At 42.3% G+C, this 22,930-nt stretch overlaps 2 protein-coding genes across 3 annotated transcripts in view; both read left to right on the forward strand.

Annotated features, from left to right (window-relative positions):
• The first annotated feature begins 2,984 nt into the window (after positions 1 to 2,984).
• UPK2 (uroplakin 2) lies at positions 2,985 to 15,770 on the forward strand. Of its 2 annotated transcripts, XR_016311721.1 has the most exons (6): positions 2,985 to 3,108; positions 6,589 to 6,723; positions 8,661 to 8,793; positions 10,667 to 10,725; positions 13,913 to 14,478; positions 14,529 to 15,770. XR_016311721.1 is itself a non-coding variant. In XM_089670207.1 (5 exons), the coding sequence occupies exons 1-5, from the start codon at positions 3,054 to 3,056 to the stop codon at positions 14,047 to 14,049; spliced, it is 519 nt and encodes a 172-aa protein (XP_089526333.1). In that variant the 5' UTR covers positions 2,985 to 3,053; the 3' UTR covers positions 14,050 to 15,770. The 2 variants fall into 2 exon arrangements, 1 of the variants encoding a protein (XP_089526333.1); XM_089670207.1 differs by having other exon boundaries at positions 13,913 to 15,770.
• Positions 15,771 to 22,725: 6,955 nt separating this feature from the next.
• The window catches only part of CENATAC (centrosomal AT-AC splicing factor), a 42,210-nt gene continuing 42,005 nt past the window's right edge, over positions 22,726 to 22,930 (forward strand). The window contains exon 1 of the mRNA XM_089670208.1: positions 22,726 to 22,892. Coding sequence (XP_089526334.1) covers positions 22,773 to 22,892 — 120 coding nt within the window. The 5' untranslated portion in view covers positions 22,726 to 22,772. The remainder of the gene's footprint in view (positions 22,893 to 22,930) is intronic.

A 22,930-nucleotide genomic window follows, 5' to 3' on the forward strand; every position in this document is an offset into this window, starting at 1 on the left:
ATGACCTATCTGTATGTCTGACTGACTATCTTCCTTTGATATACCAGTCCCAGCCATCCCCTGCAGACAAATGCACTCAAGGAACCACAGAAACGCCCTCTCCTCTCTTCTCCTCTCCTCTCCTCTAAACCAAACTCCAGCTCACACTTTTTTCTTCTAGGGTTAAAGGCTTTACATAAATAAAAGCTGATCATTGTAAGCGCCCCTGTCAGTGTTAAATGCTTTGTCATAACCTTCTAACTGTTACATTTGCAGGACAGCATGTTCTGTTGAAAAACAACAGACTTACTGGCAGGATTACAGGTGAAAATAAAGGAAAAAGAGCCTAAAAACAAAACGTAATGCAGCCACCATATCTAAGGAATACCATTATTTTGGATGGATTGAAATTCAGCCGCCCCTGCTGTACCAGCCGAAGTTCGATCCATCTATGGCCAGCTTAAATTACAGTATACAGAAGTCAGAGTTTACGCATGGTGGCATCTCCGGCTCCCAGCACCGTAACAGATGGGGGGGGGGGGGGAGTATGTGCTGAAGAGGGAGGATTAAAATGAATGTCCTGCATGGCCAAAAAAATAGATCTTTCTTTCTCATGAGATTTTAGTAGCAGAACTGAGCTACTGAAAATGATCTGTGTTGGCAACGCCTCTAATTAGATGAAAGTATTAATTAAACTGCATTTAAAACCAATCACTAAAAACTTGTATCAGAAGTAACAAGGATATGTACTTTCAAAAGTCATTCACAATACCTCTAAATCTGTAGTTTTTATTCAAAATAATCTGGTGATCCTGCCATGAAGGTCCTGCTTTAGGGTGTCAACGTTCTGTCCTTGTCTCCTAAATATGCTCTTGCACTTACTTCCAATGGAGACTGCAACACACATTACACAGGCATGGTCCACTGTTGTCATCATCAGGAAACCTGCCCCGAGAAATGCCATGGTGTCATCGCTGGAGCACATGCAAGTAGACAGGAAGTGGCTGTAAAGAGACTGTGGGAGATCAGCAGCACTGAGCTGCAGCAATGGATGAAAAAAGGTAGAAGAAGACGATAAACAATACTTTAGAAAACTGTCATTCACCTAAGGTTTACATCTACATATATCAAAGTTTATGCTTTAAAAAAATCAAATTCTAAAGAGGAATTTCACTCTAACCAGCTAAAATTAAATTATATATCCCTAACAACTGTCTAAATATAAAAAAAAACATGCTAGTGCTTGAAGCTAAGCAATGTTTTCTTTGCATTCAAAGTTTTGTGCTCATATGATACCATCTTGAAAGGGGATTCCATGTACGAGTTGGTATCAAAAAATTTCTAGACTAGATTTGTAACACGCCAACAGATGGCAGCACAAGGCTACATGCGGAGTCATAGGGAGCACTGACCTTCATAAGTCAGTGTACCAAAAGACATCATCCTGTGTACATCGGGATCTGTACAACTGGTGCTATTCTGACCACTTGCGTTACCACGTCTGTTATTTCACCATGGACAGCAAGTTAGAAAAAAGAGTAAATGTGAAATTCTGCATGAAACCGGGCAAATCTGCCACAGAAACGTTTGATATGATCTGGCAAGTTTTTACAGCAATGCTGCAATAAGTCGTTTAAGGTGTTTTGAGTGGCAAGTGCGCTTCAAGAGCAGAAGAACATCACTGGAAGATGACAAGAGATCAGGAAGACCTTCAATGAGCTCAACCCCTGAAAATGTTGAAACCCTTTGGCAACTTGTGCATGATGATCATCGGAAAACAATTCACAACATTGGGTTACGGGTTTCACACAGAATTTCCCATTTGCTCTTTGTTCTAACTTGCTGTCCATGATGAAATAGCAGATGTGGTAACACACGTGGTCAGAATAGCACCAGTTGCACAGCTCCCGATGTACACATATGTCACTGTGTGTGCAGCCTTGTGCTGCCATCTGTTGGCATGTTACATAACTAGTCTTGAAACTTTTTGATACTACCTCATACATGGAATCCCCTTTCAAGATGGTATAGTAGGAGCAACAAACTTTGAATGCAAATAAAATATAGCTTAGCTTCAAGCACTAGTATGTTTTTTTGAGCAGACACACCGTGAGTCTCTGTCGGGTCCCATAGACCTGGCAGAAACCTGTGGTATGTTCGCACGACCATGGGTAAACTCAGGGATCTCCCTGGCAGGGACCTAGAGCATATGTGTGCATGCACAGGGAATGCAGGGCACTTGTGCATGCACAGAAAAGTCTATGGGACTTTGTAGAGACCCACGATGTGTCTGCTTAGAACCTCATAATTGAAACATTGTAATTTAGACATTCCAAGAGGCAGTGGGAGGCCATACAACGTCATTATTGCCTAGGTGAGGATTCAGGAAGAGAAAAAAAATATAAAACTGTATTTCCTATTAGAAAATTTTTTTTCTGCAATTGTTGAAGAGGGAGGAAGCATATGGGAGGAAGATGTTTTAAAGAGTGAAGGTCTGCTTTAGGTTTAGGTTCATTTGTATATGACAAGGCCTCATGTCTGTACATTGCAATAATACATGGTTACACATGCATGATAGAACACAATGTGATGTGCGTCATTGCAGTGCTATGGATTTACAATGGTGCCCAACATGCAAGCACAATAGCCTGAAACGCACCTGTGCTGCACTGAACCACAATGTACATGTATGGCTCTGATTTTCACATTTTCAATTGAGAGTACGTTCAAACCCAATGGGCTGCCTTGACACAAATACAGAATATTAATACTAGTCCAGTAATGCTCCTCAAGGGTCACGTAGCTGAACTGTGTTTTTATCTTTCATCGATACTCTTAAAATAACAAATCTGGAAAGCGATAAAGGTTGTAGGGGAACCAAGTTATGCAGGAGAGGGTACAGTCTTTCAGGTCAGGGTGTGTTTGTAGATGAGAATTTCCAGCATGTCCACATTCTTTACCCCCCCCCCCCCCCCGCTACATCTTGATTGGTCCGTCCAGGAAAGGTGAAACTCATTATTTGGCTTGTCACTGTATAGGCACACTAGTAACAGGTGGAATTGCCTCGAGTCAACATGCAGCTTCTGGGGCTTTCTGTTTTTCTCCTGCTTATCTCTACCTCTTATGGCCGTAAGTTTCAACATTTCAGTTTTTTTTATAGATGTCCCCTTTACTGTAGTTACATGAGTAGAGCATGTTCAATCATATATTATTTATTCATTTGATTTCATTTATTTGGTTTTGTGGTGAATTTCTACTTAGTGCACATTTAGTGACTTGGAATCATGGGTGGAAGCACTGCAATTCTGCCCATGATTCCAAATCGCACTGCATTGCTGGCAAAGTGCACCATGCATGTTTGTGTGCCATTCATTTTTAATGACACCTAAAATGTGGTGCAGTTTTACCACAATTGTTGCACGGCAGTCCGCACTGCGCAAAGGTTGACGCTCTAAAGAAGATCCTAAATCACTAGATGTGAATGGGGCCTTAGTGAATGGGGTAAGGTGCTGACTCCAGTCATCTACGAGGAAAACTCCAGATTTTGTAAATTGTCCTTGCACATGGTTAGGTATCCTTTGCAAAGTGAATTTTTACTGTTTGTCCTCCTCCACTAAGACTGGTGAAAATGTATTTGTAAAGTGAAAATTCACTTTAAAAATTAAGATGCTCGTCTCCTTAATAAATTAAGGGCATTATGTTTAGTTTGTATTGCCTTTTGTACACATGAAACTGACTACAGAAAATAGTATGTTGACAGTGTAGCATCCTAAAAACTATCATATATTTTTGCGATTTCACAGATACTCTGTTTTAAATGTGAGATCTAATTAAATAAGGAATATATTTTATTTATCTTTTTTTGCAGAATAAAATAAGCAAAACTTAACAGGTACTTATATAGCGCCGTCAATTTACACAGCGCTTTACATATATATTGTACATTCACATCAGTCCCTAATCTTTAAGCGGCGTACAATCGAAGGTCCCTAACTCACATTCATACATACACATACTAGGTTCAATTTAGACAGGAGCCAATTAACCTACCAACATGTCTTTAAAATGTGGGAGGAAACCCACACAGTCACAGGGAGAACATGTAAAATCCAGGCAGGTGTTGTTGTGGTTGGGATTCAAACCAACGACACCAGTATTGCCAGGCAGAACTGCTAATCATTTAGCCACTGTACTACATATGGCTAAGCACATGCTAGTTGAGTGTTAATGTTAATTTATTATCCTGGCCAGTAGAATGTATTTATGTTTATATTCTAAATGCCAAAAAGGCACATGTAATATACGGCTTTTAGAGCGTTTTTCTAGTTTAAAAGTTCTGGTGTTCAGCAGGGTTTGTTCAGACACCCCATGTACATGAGGCCTAAATGTATTTTGCAATTTTACATCTATGCTTCAGATCGATTTGAATTATTAGTGTATACTTCTTATCTAATCACTTTACCGCTTGATATTCTGGTTGTGAACATAAAATACAATACTGTCCTTGTAATAATTAACCTGGTCTGTGTAGACTTACAGTGACACTAAATGAGGTTCTTATTCTCTAAATTTAATCTATATGCATCTACTACTTGGCCCTGTATTCTATTTTTCATTAAACTGTTTTTACCTTCTTGGTGAGCTCATAAACCTTTCCTTTTAAGCTCCATGCACACGGGGCGTTTTAATAATGCTGGTAACATTAGCTGTGTAAAGTCATGTTAAAAACGTGAGTTTTTCAGCAGTTTTTAGTGTTTTTGTATTAGCGTTTAGCAGTGTTTCTTCACGTTTGTGTTTTTTTAGCTTTCTTTTTGGTCAAAAAAAATCCAAAAACGCTGGTTTGCAGCAATTTACCGCGTTTTTATGCTTTTTTCAGTGTCAGAGTGTTTTTACAGCTAAAAACTCCTCTAGAAACCCACTAGTTCTGGGGGGGTTTTCCAGCATGGACACATAGGATAACATGCTGGGGAATTTACTGGCTGTAGAAAAAAACCCATCAAAAGCCAAAAACAGCAGCTGTAAAAACGTCCAGTGTGCATGAGGACTCGCACTCTCTTCTGTTTGTTTGGAACAAGCAGTGCATGTTAGGTGTGGTCATGTGCTCTGTTCTATGCACACTACACGTCCCTACACACTACATAATCCCTAGTTCATCTTGCAAGTGAGAAAGAGAGGGTGACTACATTAAATACAGTGAAACTACCGAGAACTAATGTAGCCACCCTCTAACAGGAAGTTAGAGCAGCAAAAAAAAGGAAAAATTCTGAGATTTGGAGGAGGCTGAGCTAGAATACAAAATGACTTTTTAGTTAAGAATACATACTTGAATAGATTTTTTTAAACCAGAGTTTAGTGTCACTTTAAGTTATACTGGCCACGTAATGAAATAATATATGCTTGGGCTGAATAAAAACTAGGCATGATATTAGTTCTTTCTCCATCTGGACTTTAAGTCTAACTCCAAAAAAAACCTTTTTTTTATTTTGTAGGGAGGATTAAAACCTTTGTAGGCTATTTATTATTATCTGTGGCTTTGTGAATTGTTTTCACCTCCTTTGTTATCACTCAGAAAGGAAATTAGAGCAAAAATTCAGCAGGGACACTTACAATATAAAAACTGTTGGGAATTCAAGCCTTCCTTCACTCCACTAAAAAGAGTTTTTTTGTATTAAGCTGTTTCCTTTGTGCACATTTTCTGTCTTGGTGATGTGTCACTGGGACTGGAACTAAAGGGAAATAAACCCCATGGGGCCACAAAGAGCAAAAAAAAATTGATGGAAGTTCTACTTTTTCCCTACTATCCAAAAATAAGGAAAAAGGTTTGGCTTGAGATGCATTTTTTTTATCCGAGTGACTTTAATTCCCTGCACTCCTTCCCAGCTCCCCAATATAACCCTCAAATAATATTTTTCTTTTTTGCTTAGTTTCCTTTATTTTAAAGTTTTTCCCTTGGCCCTACCACCATTCTCATGTGGGACAGAATGACCTGTCTGTTTTTCCACAGCCTCCTGAGATATCCCCGTTACATATCCCAGGAGGCTGAAAAAGTAAGGGGGAGTTGGTGTGCGTCACTCTGGGCCAGCTTCCTGAAATCAGAAATGCCAGCCAGTAATCGGTAAGTAGGACCAAGATGGCAGCATGGAACCTGGGCTGTCACCCCAGAACAGTGAATCTCAGCAGGTCAACACTGGATCTGCTGAATGGGTGAGTATGTGAAATGGAGACAAGACATCATAACAGGTGAGGGTTCGGTTAAAAAAAACTGGGGTGTAAGGTTCCTTTTTAAGGCATCTCAGCAGGCAGTAGACATCTCCCATGTTGGGTCTAAGGACTGCTCTGGTATCTGGTATGTGAAAGAGTATCCGCACTTGTGCACACCATAGTACAGAAAATGCAGGAGGATAGTGTGCTTTGCTGAGTCTACGTATTTAGAATATAGTCTGGGTATGCCAAGTACTGGTGAGTGATCAGGTCTCCTTTTTGGTACTTGTGTACATGGTCTAACAAAATATTCTTTTCAACTGTCAAGAAAGTTAAACTGTAAACTGTCAGCTCTTTAGGTGAAAGATCATTGGAAGTACATTAATATTTTTTTCCTCTTCTTTTCAGAAAACACTGACACTAAACTAGCAACTGACATTGTTGCAAATCCTTTGAGCACCTCTGTAATTATAGCATTTCCTAGCGCATGTCAATATTCAATGCAGCCAGCGAATCTTTATATCGAAGGTGGCAAAACTATATGTAAGTATATTATGTAGATCCTAAAGGAAACGTACTGGGAGAAATAAATGAGCTGCCATTACTAAGCTCCTGAAAATACTAGCTTTTTAGCTGTCTTGGTGGACTTCTGACTTTATTATTTTTTTGTTCATGGAACTGAAACACGCATGTGGTTATATGTGGTTATGAGTGAGAGTCGAAATTCCACTATACATACTTGATAAAGGTGTGTCAGGAATCAGCAGCAGGGATGGCCAGATCTGTGTGGCTACACACAGGAAACTGTATATGCTTTAAAGTGTTACTAAACCCACAACAGTAAGATCAGTCTGTATATGCAGTAAAGCATGCTTGTTATACTCACTGTGGAACCTAAGGGGTTAATCATCTGTATTGTGTAAAAAGGCTGTTTGATCCTGTCTTCTCTAATCTTCCCCTTTTTCTACTGTCCCCAGTCCATCTGCTGATAGTACAGAGCCCTAGGAGTCATTCTGCACATGCTCAGTTTAGTGTGTATTGCTAGAAAGGTTTTTTTTTTCTTTGCGAGAGTGCATGTGATCAACACAGGGCCAATCAGCACTGTCCAGACAGAGGGATAGGGATCCTGCATCCTCATAGGACAGTCAGAGCAGAATGAAAACTCCTCCTACAAGTTTTAACATGTGCTCTGCTGGACACTGATAGAAGTCAAAATACTTCTAGATACTGCTGATGAAAAAAGGTATTTAGCAGTTTATATTTACTAAAATAATTGCATTTCAATGTTCTGTGGACTGTGGGAGACCAGATATAGTGAATGCGGGGTCCGGGGTTTCGTAACACTTTAAGTGAGATTTATTTACAGTGAATCAAAATCTATCAAAACACCAGCACACAGCAAACATAAAAATATAAGTGAACCAAAAACCCAGTGACAAATTACTTAACTAAACAACCTAAAAAACAGAAAGCCTAAAGCTAGCTACACATATTTTCTTGCTCAATTTCCTTTAGATTTACCTTTAACTATATAGCTCAAGTGCCTGCTTGATTGCATACAATTTGAAAGTGTTTAGGTTTTGGTAAATCCAAAGGAAATTGAACAAAAAAAATGTATAATGTGTAGCCAGCTTTACTAACAACTAACTATATACAAAATAAGGAACACAGAAAAGCAAGGAAACTGGGGGTGCAGGGAGCAGATGGGAAGGGGGAACAAAAACTGGGATCAGGAACAAGGGAGAGCAGGTACAAAGCATCAGGGTACAGGGCAGGAACAGGAGTAGGAACAGGATAGGGGCTAGCAGTATTGGGCAGCAAACAAAACACTGGAGTGAGAGGCACTAATAAGGAAAGACCTAAATACCATCCCAGACACCCACTGGTGGACTCTGGAACTACCACCTATTTCTCGGGGATGCACAGTGACACGAGAAGGTGATCTAGATCCTGACAAGGTGGGCAATTTAAAAAGTGTGGAATCAATGGCTCGGAATTGCAGCTTGGAAAATAGTATTTTCCGAAGACGAGGTCTGCAATGGCAACCTACTGTACATACTTCTCTAAGTACAGGATTCCTATCTGATTTTTTGCTTCTTTTACTTTTTGAAAATTATCATTGAAATAATGTGAAAAGGATATATATTTTATCATATTACAATATTGCCATAGTAAGCATTTGTCACTTGTAGACTTACTGCCACTTACCTGGTAACTCCTGCAATCAGTCATTTGGACCAGCCCTGTCATTTTCCTGGAAATATCAGGCTGTGTATGACTGATCTACAAAATGTGGAATTATATTTGCTGATTATTTATGTTCTTTTTTTTTATTTACTGCGTTAGTATTATTAGTGCTAGTGTATCACCCACTGTAATTAGAGGGCGTGATTGTTTTCTTTTTTTTTTTTCTTTTTTTTTATCTGACCTCCTATTTTAACAATACTAAATTAAAAATATTTCATACACATTTTTTGCAGCTTTTAATTTTACGACACCACAGTGCCGCCTGAAACGTGACCTTGTTGTGATTAACAACCAACTGTCTGGCAACACAGAGACCGTCAATGTGGGTTACCAAGTTACAAACCTGACCGCAGGCACCCAATACTCGTGAGTTCAATTGCTGTTTTAGATTTGAATATTCCTTTCTTTCTCTATTGATATGTATAGACATGACCATTTCTATCAAGAACTAGAAATTATATAAAGAAGTAAAAATGTGATGCATCTGTATTATCTTCTAAACTACAACTATGGCCTCTCAGTATAAAAAATCTGTTGTAGCACTTAACTGTTGGGATATCAGCACTTTCCATTTTCCATTATCCCACTGTAAGAACTCACAAAAAGCTGTTGATCCTGCCAGTAAAGTCTAGATAATGCAGCTTTCTGTGATGAGGGACAACAGTACACAACTGGTTGTTGAATTCAGAGCAGTGTCTTGGGGGGGGGGGGCATGTGAGACACAAATGAAGGAGGAATTTGCTGGCTCAGTTTCTTTGTTTTAATTTATGAGGCTCTTGCATAGTAACTGGATTGCAACCTGTTTAGACTGCATCTCAGGAGCCTTTCTATGTACTTTAAGGCCTCTTGCACGTTGACTCCTAAAAGAGCCATGTTTTTAAGCATTCAGGCTTTTTAATTTTTTTTTTTAAATGCAGCTTTTAATGAGCCTGTACACACAGGTGTGTATACTTGAGCTATGTATAGATCAGTTAAAAAAAACATAAATTTGCGGATCAGTATTTTTCTGCATGTGCACATGTGTAGACCACACTCCCTTGAACAAAATAAGGATAGAAGAATTTTTATGCATGTGTACGCATATGCGCAAATAAGCGCAAGTGCTATGCAGTCTATCCTAGCATTTCTTTTTCCTTGAACGTCTGATGTGCATGCATCAGTAGCATGTGCAAGTACCTAATGATATAGAATGATAGGCTATACTGTAAAACCTAAATCTAAAATAGAATCTATACCTGCTATGGCAGATGTTTGAGTGATGTTAGCATTAAAATGAGATTTACCGCACTTTTAAACATGCCTTGCACCCAAAGGTCACCCTTCATGACAAAACACTGCAATCCACTGTGGGGGGAAAAAAACTCCATCAAGAAAGGTTGAAAAACATACTTCCTTTAAACCAAATTCAGCAGAGGACAGAGTGACATCATATTTTTTCTAGTGAAATCCTTGGAAAGCTGTGTATTCCAAATCATGTGAGAAGGTGCACAGAACAATAAGATTTTGGATCCTCAGCATTCAGCATGATCTCACTGGAAGGACACCATGGCACAACCTACAACCTTTTAATTTATGTTTATGGGTTTCTTTTGTTGTACAGTGGATTATGGCATTTTGGTATTGGGGGGGAGCTAGTATTAAATAAGCAGACATTGCACTTTTGGGTGCAAGGTCCACTTTAATAAACTTCTCCTTAAAGTGAATCTGTACAATGTCTATGTAGGACAAAGGCAACAGATTCACTTTTAACTTGCCAGGACCAGCTGCTTATACCCACCTTTCTTCCTTTGCCCTGAGGCTCAGGCCAGGAACGAAGGCAGGGAATTCTATACTGGAGTCCTAGTGAATGTAGAGAGAAACCTTTTCCAGGAGCAGTAGTGAGAGTAGTAGGAGAGGCACCCATCTCAGGTGCTTTTTTTTTGGGGGGGGGGGGCACAACTGGAGCATAACTCTTTCCTTCCCGTTTACCACCCATTCTGTATCAGATGCACTGCCACCACTCCTGGTAGACAAAGCAAGCACTGGTAACCCTAGGGAATGTACATCTGTATGTGCAAGTACCCTTCTTTTCACTTTGGAGTTGAGGTCTTGGGTGCCAGAAGACCTTGTCCCTAGACTGCATAAGAGAACAGAATATAATTTGATCCTAAAAAATATAACAGAAATATACAGTAATGCATGACTAAAACAGCAACATTTCAAAAAATGAAGGTACTAAATGCAATCTGTCTTGTTTCAGGGCATATTATGTGATCAACCAGATGAACTTTACCAGAGTTAATTTTAGTACAACTGCTCGTAAGTACAACACATTAATCTCACCCTATTCTAGCCTCCCCCTTCCCATTTCTGTCCTCACCATCAAGGTACATACAGTCCCTTGAAAAAGTATTCATATCCCTTGAAATTTTCCACATTTTTTCATGTTACAACCAAAAACATAAATGTATTTTATTGGGATTTTATGTGATAGACCAACACAAAGTGGCACATAATTGCGAAGTGGAAGAAAAATGATAAATGGTTTTCAAAATGTTTTACAAATAAATATCTGAAAAGTGTGGCATGCATTTCTATTCAGCCCCCCTGAGTCAATACTTTTTATAACCACCTTTTGCTGCAATTACAGCTGCAAGTCTTTTTGGGGATGTCTCTACCAGCTTTGCAGATCTACAGAGTGACATTTTTGCCCATTCTTCTTTGCAAAATAGCTCAACCTCTGTCAGATTGGATGGAGAGCGCCTGTCAACAGCAATTTTCAGGTCTTGATACAGATTCTCAATTGGATTTAGGTCTGGACTTTGACTGAGCCATTCTAACACATGAATATGATTTGATCTAAACCATTCCATTGTAGCTCTGGCTGTATGTTCAAGGTCATTGTCCTGCTGGGAACCTCCGCTCCTGTCTCATGTCTTTTGCAGACTCTAACAGGCTTTCTTTTAAGATTGCCCTGTTTGTGGCTCCATCCATTTTCCCATAAACTCTGACCAGCTTCCCTGTCCCTGCTGAAGAAAAGCATCCCCACAACATGATGCTGCCACCACCATGTTTCACGGTGGGGATGGTGTATTCAGGATGATGTGCAGTGTTAGTTTTTTGCCACGCATAGCGTTTTGCTTTTAGGCCAAAAAGTTCACTTTTGGTCTCATCTGACCAGAGCACCTTCTTCCACATTTTCTGTGTCCCCCACATGGCTTCTCACAAACTGAAAATGGGAATTCTTATGGCTTTCTTTCAACAATGGCTTTCTTATTGCCACTCTTCTATAAAGGCCAGATTTGTAGAGTGCACGACTAATAGTTGTCCTGTGGACAGATTCTCCCACCTGAGCTGTGGATCTCTGCAGCTCCTCCAGAGTTACCATGGGCCTCTTGGCTGCTTCTTTGATTAATGCTCTCCTTACCTGGACTGTCAGTTTAGGTGGATGGCCATGTTTTGGTAGGTTTGCAGTTGTGCCATACTCTTTCCATTTTCAGATGATGGATTGAATAGTGCTTGTGAGATGTTCAAAGCTTGGGCTATTTTTTTAATAACCTAACCCTACTTTAAACTTATCCACAACTTTATCCCTGATCTGTCTGGGTGATCCTTGGCTTTCATGATGCTGTTTGTTCACTAATCTTCTCTAACAAACATCTGAGGGCTTCACAGAACAGCTGTATTTATACTGAGATTAAATTACACACAGGTGGAGTATATTTACTAATTAGGTGACTTTTGAAGTCAATTGGCTCCATTAGATTTTAGTTAGGGGTATCAGAGTAAAGGGGGCTGAATAAAAATGCACACCACACTTTTCAGATATTTATTTGTAAACAATTTTGAAAAACATTTATCATTTTCATTCCACTTCAAAATGGCACAATCATGTATCATTTTGTGTTGGTCTATCACATAAAATCTCAATAAATTACATTTACGTTTTTGGTTGTAACATGACGAAATGTGGAAAATGTATTTTTCAAGGCTCTGTATTCATATATCATACAGTATATGTGTATATAGGTGCATGTAGGTATAGAGGTTGTAACTATTTCATTTAGGTGTTCATGACTGCTTCCTACCCTGCCCCCTAATTCTATAAGTTTGTTGATAAATGTAACTTTATCAAATAAATGTATTTTAAAGAACACCTTGGTCTTGGTAATCCGTTTTGATAAAATGTCTTGCCTGTATGTAAAATAAAATGTACTTACCCAAGTAACATACAGTATAAAGGTACCCTCTGAAGAGATAAGTATGTGTTCTTCCTCAGATCCCCTTAACATTTATCAGCAGGGCTGTCCTGAATTTCTCAATGGCAGCACTGACATGTTCACTCAGAAAACCCCAGTCTACCACTAATATAGGCAGAGTTACAGCAAGCAATGTAGTCCATTACCTAATGTACCTCCACTCCTGGCATCACATCACCTTTCCTCTGTTCCCTTGCTGTTCTGTTTGGCTGCCAGTAGAAAGAGAAGTCACCCTGTGTAACTTATATTTTGCTCAAGGCTTTGCCTGCACAGGGCCATGGATTCTCCCCATTTCAAGAATTCAGGTTCTTGGGAAATGGCACATTACCACATAGAAAGAGCTACACACTACTCCATACCTTGAGGTACCATGTATCCTCTTCAATGCCTTCTACAGGTTTACCTTAAATTAAAAGAAGTGTATAGAAAGTTAATGGATAGAGAATTATCATTATGATTGATATACAGTCAGGTCCATAAATATTGGGACATCGACACAATTCTAACATTTTTGGCTCTATACACCACCACAATGGATTTGAAATGAAACAAACAAGATGTGCTTTAACTGCAGACTGTCAGCTTTAATTTGAGGGTATTTACATCCAAATCAGGTGAACGGTGTAGGAATTACAACAGTTTTCATATGTGCCTCCCACTTGTTAAGGGACCAAAAGTAATGGGACAATTGGCTTCTCAGCTGTTCCATGGCCAGGTGTGTGTTATTCCCTCATTATCCCAATTATAATGAGCAGATAAAAGGTCCAGAGTTCATTTCAAGTGTGCTATTTGCATTTGGAATCTGTTGCTGTCAACTCTCAAGATGAGATCCAAAGAGCTGTCACTATCAGTGAAGCAAGCCATCATTAGGCTGAAAAAAACAAACAAACCCATCAGAGAGATAGCAAAATCCATTGTGGTGGTGTATAGAGCCAAAAATGTTAGAATTGTGTCGATGTCCCAATATTTATGGACCTGACTATATATATATATATATATATATATATATATATAATTTACTCACAGGGAGAACATGTAAACTCCATGCAGACAGTGTCTGACAGGAAACTCCAGAGTTGCATGGCAGTGCTGACCATTAAGCCACGGTGCTGCCCTATATATCTTGTGCATTCTTATAAGTGATATTTCTGTATATCAGCCTATCTTGTATTATATTAATTAATTGTATAACCAGCATACATGCCTACAAAAATCATCTTCTGTGCCTTTCTTTTCTCTTATTACAGAGGGGAATTCCCCACCTACTGCTTTTGCTCGCAGTGGAGGAATGGTTGTGATTACAGTTCTGTTATCTATTGCAATGTTGTTGCTGGTTGTTGGTTTGATTGTAATACTTGCACTGGGGGGAAGTGGCAAGAAATGAAAGTCCGATGGCCATGTGAATGAACCTTCACTAGATGAAACAAGGATCCATCCATGCACCGTGACATAATCTCAATGAAGGGTGTGATACATTTGTAATTTTTGTGTATGTATTCTAACCAAAGTTTTGTGTAAATAGTTTTTCTAATTCTTGTTTTTTCATACCAAATATTAACTGTTTATAATTGAAAGAAGTAGGCAATTATGTATTTTAAATTAGATTTAAATTGTCTGTTTAAGGGCTTGTTTACATTTGTGGCTGCCCTTGCTACTCCTCTGAAAAGCAATCCACAGTGGATTGCTTTACAGAAGGCATTTATATGCAAATGGAAGGAGATATGTCACCTCTTCACCACCAGTTTTAACCCTGCACACCACCGAGCCAAGATGTTTGCGGCCCAGTGCTATTCACTTAAATAGGTTGCATTCGGTGGCACTACAACCTGGTGAATGCATTAGAGGATATAATATTTGCCACAGCTGAAGTAGGTGTACAACCCCCTTCATTTTGGGTTGGGGGACTGGTTAGGGGGCAGTAAAACCACGGCTCAACCACCAATTTTCACGGTCCCTTGACGCGAGTGTAAACTAGGCCTTAAAGCACATAAACATTGAACAGTGTGTTGATAATGCAATAAATATATACATAAAAGTGCAGCGCTTAAAAAGTAACAAATAATCATAACAGTGAAAAAATGTGTCAAAAAAATACTACATCCAGAAATAAAAGAATAAGTCCCAGAGGCTGAGATGAAACAAAAGAAATCCAAGGACAGTTGTTGTGTCACCAACCACTACTACAGAAGGCTTACCAGAAAGGCATGACCCCCTGTTAAGAGTGATCAATCACGCTTTGTTAAACAATCCAGAAAGCTGGTCACTGGAATCCTCCTCCATATATATATATCACCATATATATATATCACCAAAACAGCAGATAAGGATCTTCCATACAATGGACCTTAATTAGGGTAGCTAAACCATTCAGCTAAGCCATAAGTCTTGGACTCTTAGTGGAAAACAATTCTTAGATGTGATGGCTGCTTGAGTTTTCTTTTTTAGGCTTTCTTTCTTCTATTCTCACCTGGTGATCCTGCCAGTATGTCTGATCTTTTTCAACAGAACAAGCTATCCTAAAGCTGTAGCATTTAGAGCAGTGGTTCTTAACCTTGTTGGAGGTACTGAACCCCACCAGTTTCATATGCGCATTCACCGAACCCTTCTTAATTGGAAAAATAAAATATGATTTTTAAAATTCAAAACATAGGTATATATTTAGGTATATATTTATATATAGGTGCACAAAATGAACAAAACCGTTAAGAACAAAGAACAAAACCATTAAAACATGATTTTCACACAAAAACAAAAACATAATAATGAATATTTACTGCACGAATCATATGAGTAGGGTGTGAGTCTTCTCGCGAACCCGCGAGACTGACTCACCGAACCCCTGGGGTTCGATCGAACCCAGGTTAAGAACCACTGATTTAGAGGGTTGAGGCAAACCATTTACCAGTGACAGGAAAATTGTAATTATTTGTAACTTTTTAAGCGCTGCACTTTTATGTATTTATTGTTGATTACCTAGTATCAGGTTTTTGTGTTCAGCTGCTATATGTTTTACACCTCATTTTTGATTATTGATTATCTATTGTGGTTCTTATTAGCGCCGCAGGCTTATATATATTTAATGTAATAAATATACTGGACAACTCAGTTGTAAGTATTCTTTATTATTGAAAATAATATTTGTTATCTTCAATGAGTAAACGTCCTACATTCTGTTCTTGTGGAATAAAATGTAAAAAATATAAACAACCAGACCAGATCTTATCCTGAATTAGATGAAAATCTCAGCAGCTATGACTCTGACCATATACTGTATTTAGGTGAAGTTGTTATCTTAGATGTTCCAAAAAAAATAAATAAAGGAGATAAAAATATTTTCTGGGGATTCATGATCAGGTTTGACATACACACTGGTACTCTGCATACATGTGACTATTGTCTTTTTAAAGTGTACATCAAATTTATTTTTTACAGTTTTGAATAGAGTTGGGAGGGATTAGAACCTCAATTGGGTTTTTACTGCTATCCAAGATTCTGTTCAAGATTCCACCTGAATTCCTGTTTTGTTGGCAACAGTTTCACTTCACAGGAAGTGATGGAAATTCTGCAACAAGGACACAGACAAAACCATCTAGCAGGGGTTCTAGCCTTCGCCTGCTTTACTGAAGGAAATATTTTTATTTCTGCTTCTGTGGCTGTTGAAGAATACATCTACTTCCTGTATGGTAAAATGGACGGATGGTTAGGACAGGAAGTGAAGAGAGATCCCGTACACTTTTTTTAAAACAGTGGTCTCCAAATTGTGGCCAGGTGGCTGGTTGTGGCCCTTTGCATTGCTTTATCCGGCCCGTGGGGCACTTTTCCTTCCGCTGATACAAAACACTATTTCCCCCCCATCTACACCAACTATTCCCCCCCACCAGCACCAATGATGCGGCACTGTTCCCCCCACCCACACCAACGATGGGGCACTAATCCCCCCACTGACACCAACGATGGGGCACTATTCCCCCCCACTGACACCAACGATGGGGCACTATTCCACCCACCCACACTAGTGATGGGGCCCTATTCCCCCCACTGACACTAATGATGGGACACTATTCCACCCACCGACACCAACGATGGGACACAATTCCCCCCATTGACACCAACGATGGGGCACTATTCCACCCACCAACAATGGGGCACTATTTCCCCCCACTGACACCGACGATGGGGCACTATTTCCCCTGCTGACACCAAGGATAGGGCACTATTCCACCCACCAACACCAACAATGAGGCACTATTCCCCCCACCAGCACCAATGATGGAGCACTATTCCTCCCACTGATACCAATGATGAGGTAATATTCCCCCCACCAACACCAATGATGGGGTACTGTTCCTCCCACCAACACCAACATTGGTGCACTATTCCCCCTACTGACACCAACGATGGGGCACTATTCCACCCACTGACACCAACGATGGGGCACTATTCCTCCACTGACACCAACAATAGGGCACTATTCCACGCATTGATACCAACGATGGGGCACTATTCATCCACAGACACTGATGAGGCACTATTCCTCGCACTGACACCAACAAAGGTGAACATTTTACTCCCACTGACGCCAGAACAATTTCTATTCCCACTGGTCACAGTTCCCTCTAGGCTCCCTAAAGTCTGAAGGACAGTAAACTGGTCCTTTGTTTAGAAAGTTTGGAGACCTCTGTTTTAAAAGCATGGTATCTTATTAAAGTGGCATTAAACCCAAAAACAAAAATGTATTATATAGCAGATTACCAATCATTGTGGTGGCTGCATCATTTTCCTTTTCTTTGGCTTTTTTCTCCTATGTTTTCAACTGGTGATCAGGCCAGCAGGGCTATCAGGTATCACCGACCCTCTTGTAGGTGGCCCGGGCACACAGGGGAACCCGGACAGCAGGGGCATCAGTGGGGCAGGGGAGGGCAATTGCAGAACGATGCCCTGTGTATCTCTCCCTGCAGCTCCTGCTGGTTTTCAGCAAATGGAGGGAGACACAGACATGGCTGGATCTAGGGGGGGTGCTGGGGTGAACTGTGTTTGCCCAGAATAAAGTTGTGCCCTCCCAGGCCGGCCCTCCCTTGGATGTTGTGCCTGAGTGGCTGGTGAGCCCCTTCCTCCATCCCAACCCACATTCAGAGCCGGGACAAGGGGATGGCAGCCTGGGGCAGTAAAAGGAGAAGTGGCGGAGAGGAAAGAGCCAGGAGGTGTGCTGTGTTGTGCTCTCAGGGCTCTCTCCTCCGGTCAGAACAGTGCACGTCCATACATAATAAGACAGGATCGCTCTTAGATCGCATTGAACTGTACCCACACACACAGTTTGATTACCGCCCCCTATCTACTCCAAGGACTGCTCATCTCTTAGCAGCAGAAAATGTGGCTAGGGGCGGTAATCAAACTATGTGTGTATACAGTCCGATGCAATCTAAAGCCTAGTACACAAGGGCCAAATTTCGGGCAGCATTGGCCGGTTCAACAGAAACCGGCAGACATTTAGCCTGTGTGAATGGCAGCCGGCCCAGCTTCTGTCAAAGGGGCATGACCCAAAAAAATCAGCATAGAGGTGGTATTGGAAGCCATGGGAGGTTATCAGTTGGCCCAGGGAGGAGGTATAGAGAGAGAAAAGGAGGGGCCCAAGAACAGAACCTTGGGGTACCCCAACAGAAAGAGGAAGTGGAGCGGAGGAGGAGGAGTTGTATGTGACACTGAAAGTGCGCTGAGAAAGGTAAGAGGAGAACAAGGAGAGAGCAGAGTCACAGAGGCCGATGGAGTGGAGTTTGCTGAGGAGGAGTGGGTGGTCGACTATGTCAAAGGCAGCGGAAAGGTCAAGGAGTATGAGTATGGAGTAATGGCCGTTGGTTTTAGCAGTTAGTAGGTCATTAATGAGTTTTAGTAGGGCAGTTTCTGTGGAATGTTGTGGGCGGAAGCCAGACTATCGAGGATCAAGAAGGTTGTTGTCGGTGAGGCAGCAGCTCATACGTTTGTGAACAAGGTGCTCAAGAAGCTTGGAGGCAAACGGGAGCAGGGAGATGGGTCTTAACCTCTTGCCGTCCGCCTGCTGTTTATAAACGGCAGGGCGGTGGCAGTCCAAGGTCGGGTTGCCGTTCCTAAACGGCACCCGCCTTTTCTAGCTGTGCGCACTCCCTAGGAGCGCGCACCACCGTGATTCGGTGTCCGCTGTGTCCTCCGGACACAGTGAAACACCGATCGTCGGAGGGGACCTCTGTACGAGGTCCCGGTCATGTGATCACTGATTGGCGAATCAGTGATCACATGCAAAGTAGTAAGCAAGATGTCACTTGTGACATCATTGCTTACTACGTGTGAAATCTGTGAATGATCACAGAGGTCACATGGTACAAGGCTATTCACAACAGCCTTGTACCATGTGACAAGCTGTGACCAATCACAGCTCACTCAGTATTTCTCAATGACTGCAAGAATGCAGACAGAGAGAAAGAGAAATGATTGCTTTTACATCCTATATGAGTGTAAAAGCAATCAGTGTAAAAAAAAAATCTTCATCACCCCCCACAAGTAGTACAGTGTCACCATGGTGACACTGTACTGCTAGGGTGACAGTATGTAAAAATAAAAAATAAAAAATAATATAAAAAAAATAAAATAAAAATGTAAAAAAAAATGTTTAAAAATTATAATGTTTGGTTATAAACTAATTTGGATTTTTTTTTTTTACTAAAAAAATAACGGAATAAATTTTGGCCAAGATTTAGGATGAAATATTATTTATTTGCAAAATTTTATTAAAAAAAAACACTTTTTTTCAAAATTTTTGGACTTTTTCATTTACATAGTAAAAAAAATAAAAATCCCAGCGGTGAATAAATACCACCAAAATAAAGCTTTATCTGTCTCAAAAAAATGGTAAAAAATTCATATGGGTACAGTATTGCATGACCGCCCAATTGTCATTCAAAGTGTGATAGCGCTGAAAGCTGAAAATTGCCCTGGACAGGAAGGGGGTAAAAGTGTCCGGACAGGAAGTGGTTAAGTTATTCAAACAGGTGGGGTCCAGTGAGGGTTTTTTGAGAATGGGGGTAACCAGTGCATGCTTGAGCGGGGAGGGAAAGGTGCCCATGGAGAGTGAGAGGTTGAAGATGTGGGTAAGAGAGTTTAAGATAGAGCAGGAAGGAGGCTGCAACAGTCGTGAGGGGACAGGATCCAGGGGACAGGTGGTGAAGTGGGCCTTGGAAAGGAGTTCGGTAACTTCTTTGGTGGTAACAAGGTCGAAGGAGGAGAGTTGAGTTTGGTGTTGGGCCTGGTATGTTGGTTAGAGGAGGAAGCTTGACACTGGAGATCTCATCACGAATTGTGTTGATCTTCTTCTTGAAGTGATTGGCAATCTCCTGTGCAGTAAGTAAGTTGGTGGGTGGAGGCAGTGGGGGTGGAGTAAGGAATTAAGGGAAGAGAAGAGTTGACGAGGATTGGGTGAGAGGGTCTTGATGAGAGTGTTATAGTAGGTTTGCTTAGCAGCATGGAGGCTGGAGTTGTATTTGAGAAGAGCGGATTTGTAGAGCGTAAAGTCTTTCAGGGATTTAGTTTTACGCCATGCTCGCTCAAGACTGCGGCTGCATCTCTTGAGACTTCTGGTGTCATCTGTTTGCCAGGGTTGTGACAGGCGAGGCCTGGTTCTGAGTGTAGAAAGAGGAGCAAGAGCGTCCAGGGAGGATGATAGATAGTTGTTGTAGGCAGATGTAGCCAGCTCTGGGCAGGACAGGGGTGCAATTTCATCATAGAGGCGCTCAGTAGCGGAGTGGAGAAGGGCAGGGCTGAGGTGATGGAGGTTTCTACAGGTAACGGTTTGCTGGTTGGAGGCATGGGAGGTAGGAGGCAGGGAGAGTGTGAAGCTGATAAAGTTGTGATCAGAGAGAGGAAAATGGGTGTTAGAGAGGTTACAGGGAGTGCATAGGTGGGTGAATAGAAGGTCAAGGGTGCTGCCATTGGAGTGGGTGGTGGATTGTGGCAATTGTGTTAGGTTAAAAGAGGAAGTTAGGTTGAGTAGTTGAGAGGAGGCAGGGGTGTGAACATTGACTGGGATGTTAAAGTCACCGAGGATGATGGCAGGCACCTCAGAGGAGAGAAAGTAAGGTAGCCATGCTGAAAAGTCATCGAGAAAGCGTGAAACTGGGCCCGGGGGCCAGTAGATGACTGCGATCCTCAGACACACAGGAGAAAAGAGACGAATACAGTGCACTTCAAAAGAGCAGAGGGACAGAGACGGAGGGGCAAGAAGAACCTGGAACGTGCTTTGTGGGGAAAGAAGAAGTCTGACTCCACCCCCTTTTCATCCGCTGGGTCTGGTCGAGTGAGTCCAGAGGAGGCCGCCATGGGAGAGTGCAGCTGAGGAGACAGAGTCAGAATCCTGGTGCCAGGTTTCAGTAATAGGAAGAAGGCTGAGGGAGTGGGAGAGGAAGAGGTCATTGATAGTAGAGAGTTTGTTAGAGGCTGAGCGGACATTCCAGAGGGCACATAGGAGGGAGGGGTTGGTGTGTGGAAGCAGGGGAATTGAGATGAGAGAGTAAGGGTTGCAGCTGCGGCCAGAGAAGGGAGGCTGCTGCTTCTGTGGGTTGGAGTTTGATGGTGGAGGGCCAGGGTTTGGGGCAAAGTCTCCAGAAGTTAGTAGTACTAGGAGGGTGAGGGAGGTGAGGTGGGAGCAAGATTTATATGAGGGCAGATGCCACAGTGCTTTTGTAGCAGTGACATTATGTGGACCAAGAGAGGGCAGGAGATAAGTGCAGTGATATTTAGAGGGCAGAAGTGAGGGTGATATGTACAGGTTGTGTGGTAGGGAGGAGGGGTAAACAAGAGAGAGTTTCAGAAGAGAGGGCTGCGACGGAAGGTAGGCAGGACAGAATACACAGAGTAGATGGCAAACCCACAAAGCTTTATTGAGGCAAACAGATGATAGTCACTGAATAGGGGAGTTCGCAGGGAGGGTGAATACGCCAGTAAAGGGCGACAAGGAGGGACCACCATACTTAAAGTCCAACACCGAGAGCCAAGGAAGAGACTCTGTAGCAATTGTAATCCAACAGGGGGGTGGTGTGGGGTCAGCACAGGACCAGTTCAAGTGAAGCAGGGAGAGAACATGTACTCACGGATCCAACAGGGTGTCTGGTCTCCCACTGGGGGTCTCTGGATCTCTGGTGGCTTGCAGGTAGTTTTCCCCTGCTCTGGGGTCTCTAGATCCCTGGTGGCTATCAGGCAGTCCTCCCCTGCTCTGGGGGTCTCTAGATCCCTGGTGGCTAGCAGGCAGTCTTCCCCTGCTCTGAGGGGGAGGGGGGGTCCTAGACAGGCTTGGGTCTCTGCAGAGTCTGGCCACGAAGGTCCTGCCGAAGCTCGGGCTCCTTCAGTGGCTGCACAGCGGTGAATTCCCCGGGAGCGCCCAGCATCAGCTTCTTAAGCTGATGTCGGACGCCCCCTAGGCAACCGGGCCGGGCCGGAGCTGGCGTGCCTCATTGCCCAGCAATGAGGCATGCCCCCTGGGACGGGGCCGCTCCTCTGTGAATGCGGCCATTGTCCAGGGACATCCGCAAGCACAGGAACTTCCCGTACAGGCGCCTCAGATGTCAGGGCTCGCGCGGCTCCAGCCTGTCCCAGGAATGGGACTACGCATCATTAAGACACATAGAGCCATGGCTTGGCCCGTACCCACTCTCTCATTGGCTGTGACTGACAGCAGCGGAGAGTCCCCATACAGATGCGGCTATTGTGAACATTCCTGGATCTGAGGGGGCTCAGGTAAGGATGGGGGGGGCGCTGCACACAGAATGCTTTTATAACCACTTTCATTGGCCAGGAAGCGCACTGAGGAAGAAATGTCCAGTGTGACCTCAGCACAGCACCGACTTCCGGGGTGCACAAATGAGGCACGGATGGTGCTACCCCCCAACAAGGTGTCTAGGACTCGCTGTATGAATTCCTCAGATTCCCTCCCCCACTGCTATGTTCCCAGCCAATTACTACTCTTCACCTGTAGGCCAACATTGAGCGTGTCATGTGACCAATCCCTTCATAAACACTGCAGTCACGTGCCGGCCTTTCAGGTCACGTGTAGAGCGGTACCCGGAAGTTGTGTCCTGTGAGGTGGTGATGGCGGTGTATGAGTGTGCGGTGTGTCGGAGGACGGTATTCTATGGCCGGAGGAAGCATGTGTATGAGAGGGGGCACCGGGAAAGGCTGCAGGCTCTTCTTCACGCCTTTACCGAAAAGGTAATGGGAACGGGGGTGAGGCTGTACCGGAGCTCAGG

The sequence above is a fragment of the Staurois parvus genome, unplaced genomic scaffold (genome assembly GCF_062004578.1).
Source record: "Staurois parvus isolate SC_StPar_1 unplaced genomic scaffold, SC_StPar_1.0 ptg000087l, whole genome shotgun sequence".
Taxonomy (NCBI): domain Eukaryota; kingdom Metazoa; phylum Chordata; class Amphibia; order Anura; family Ranidae; genus Staurois; species Staurois parvus.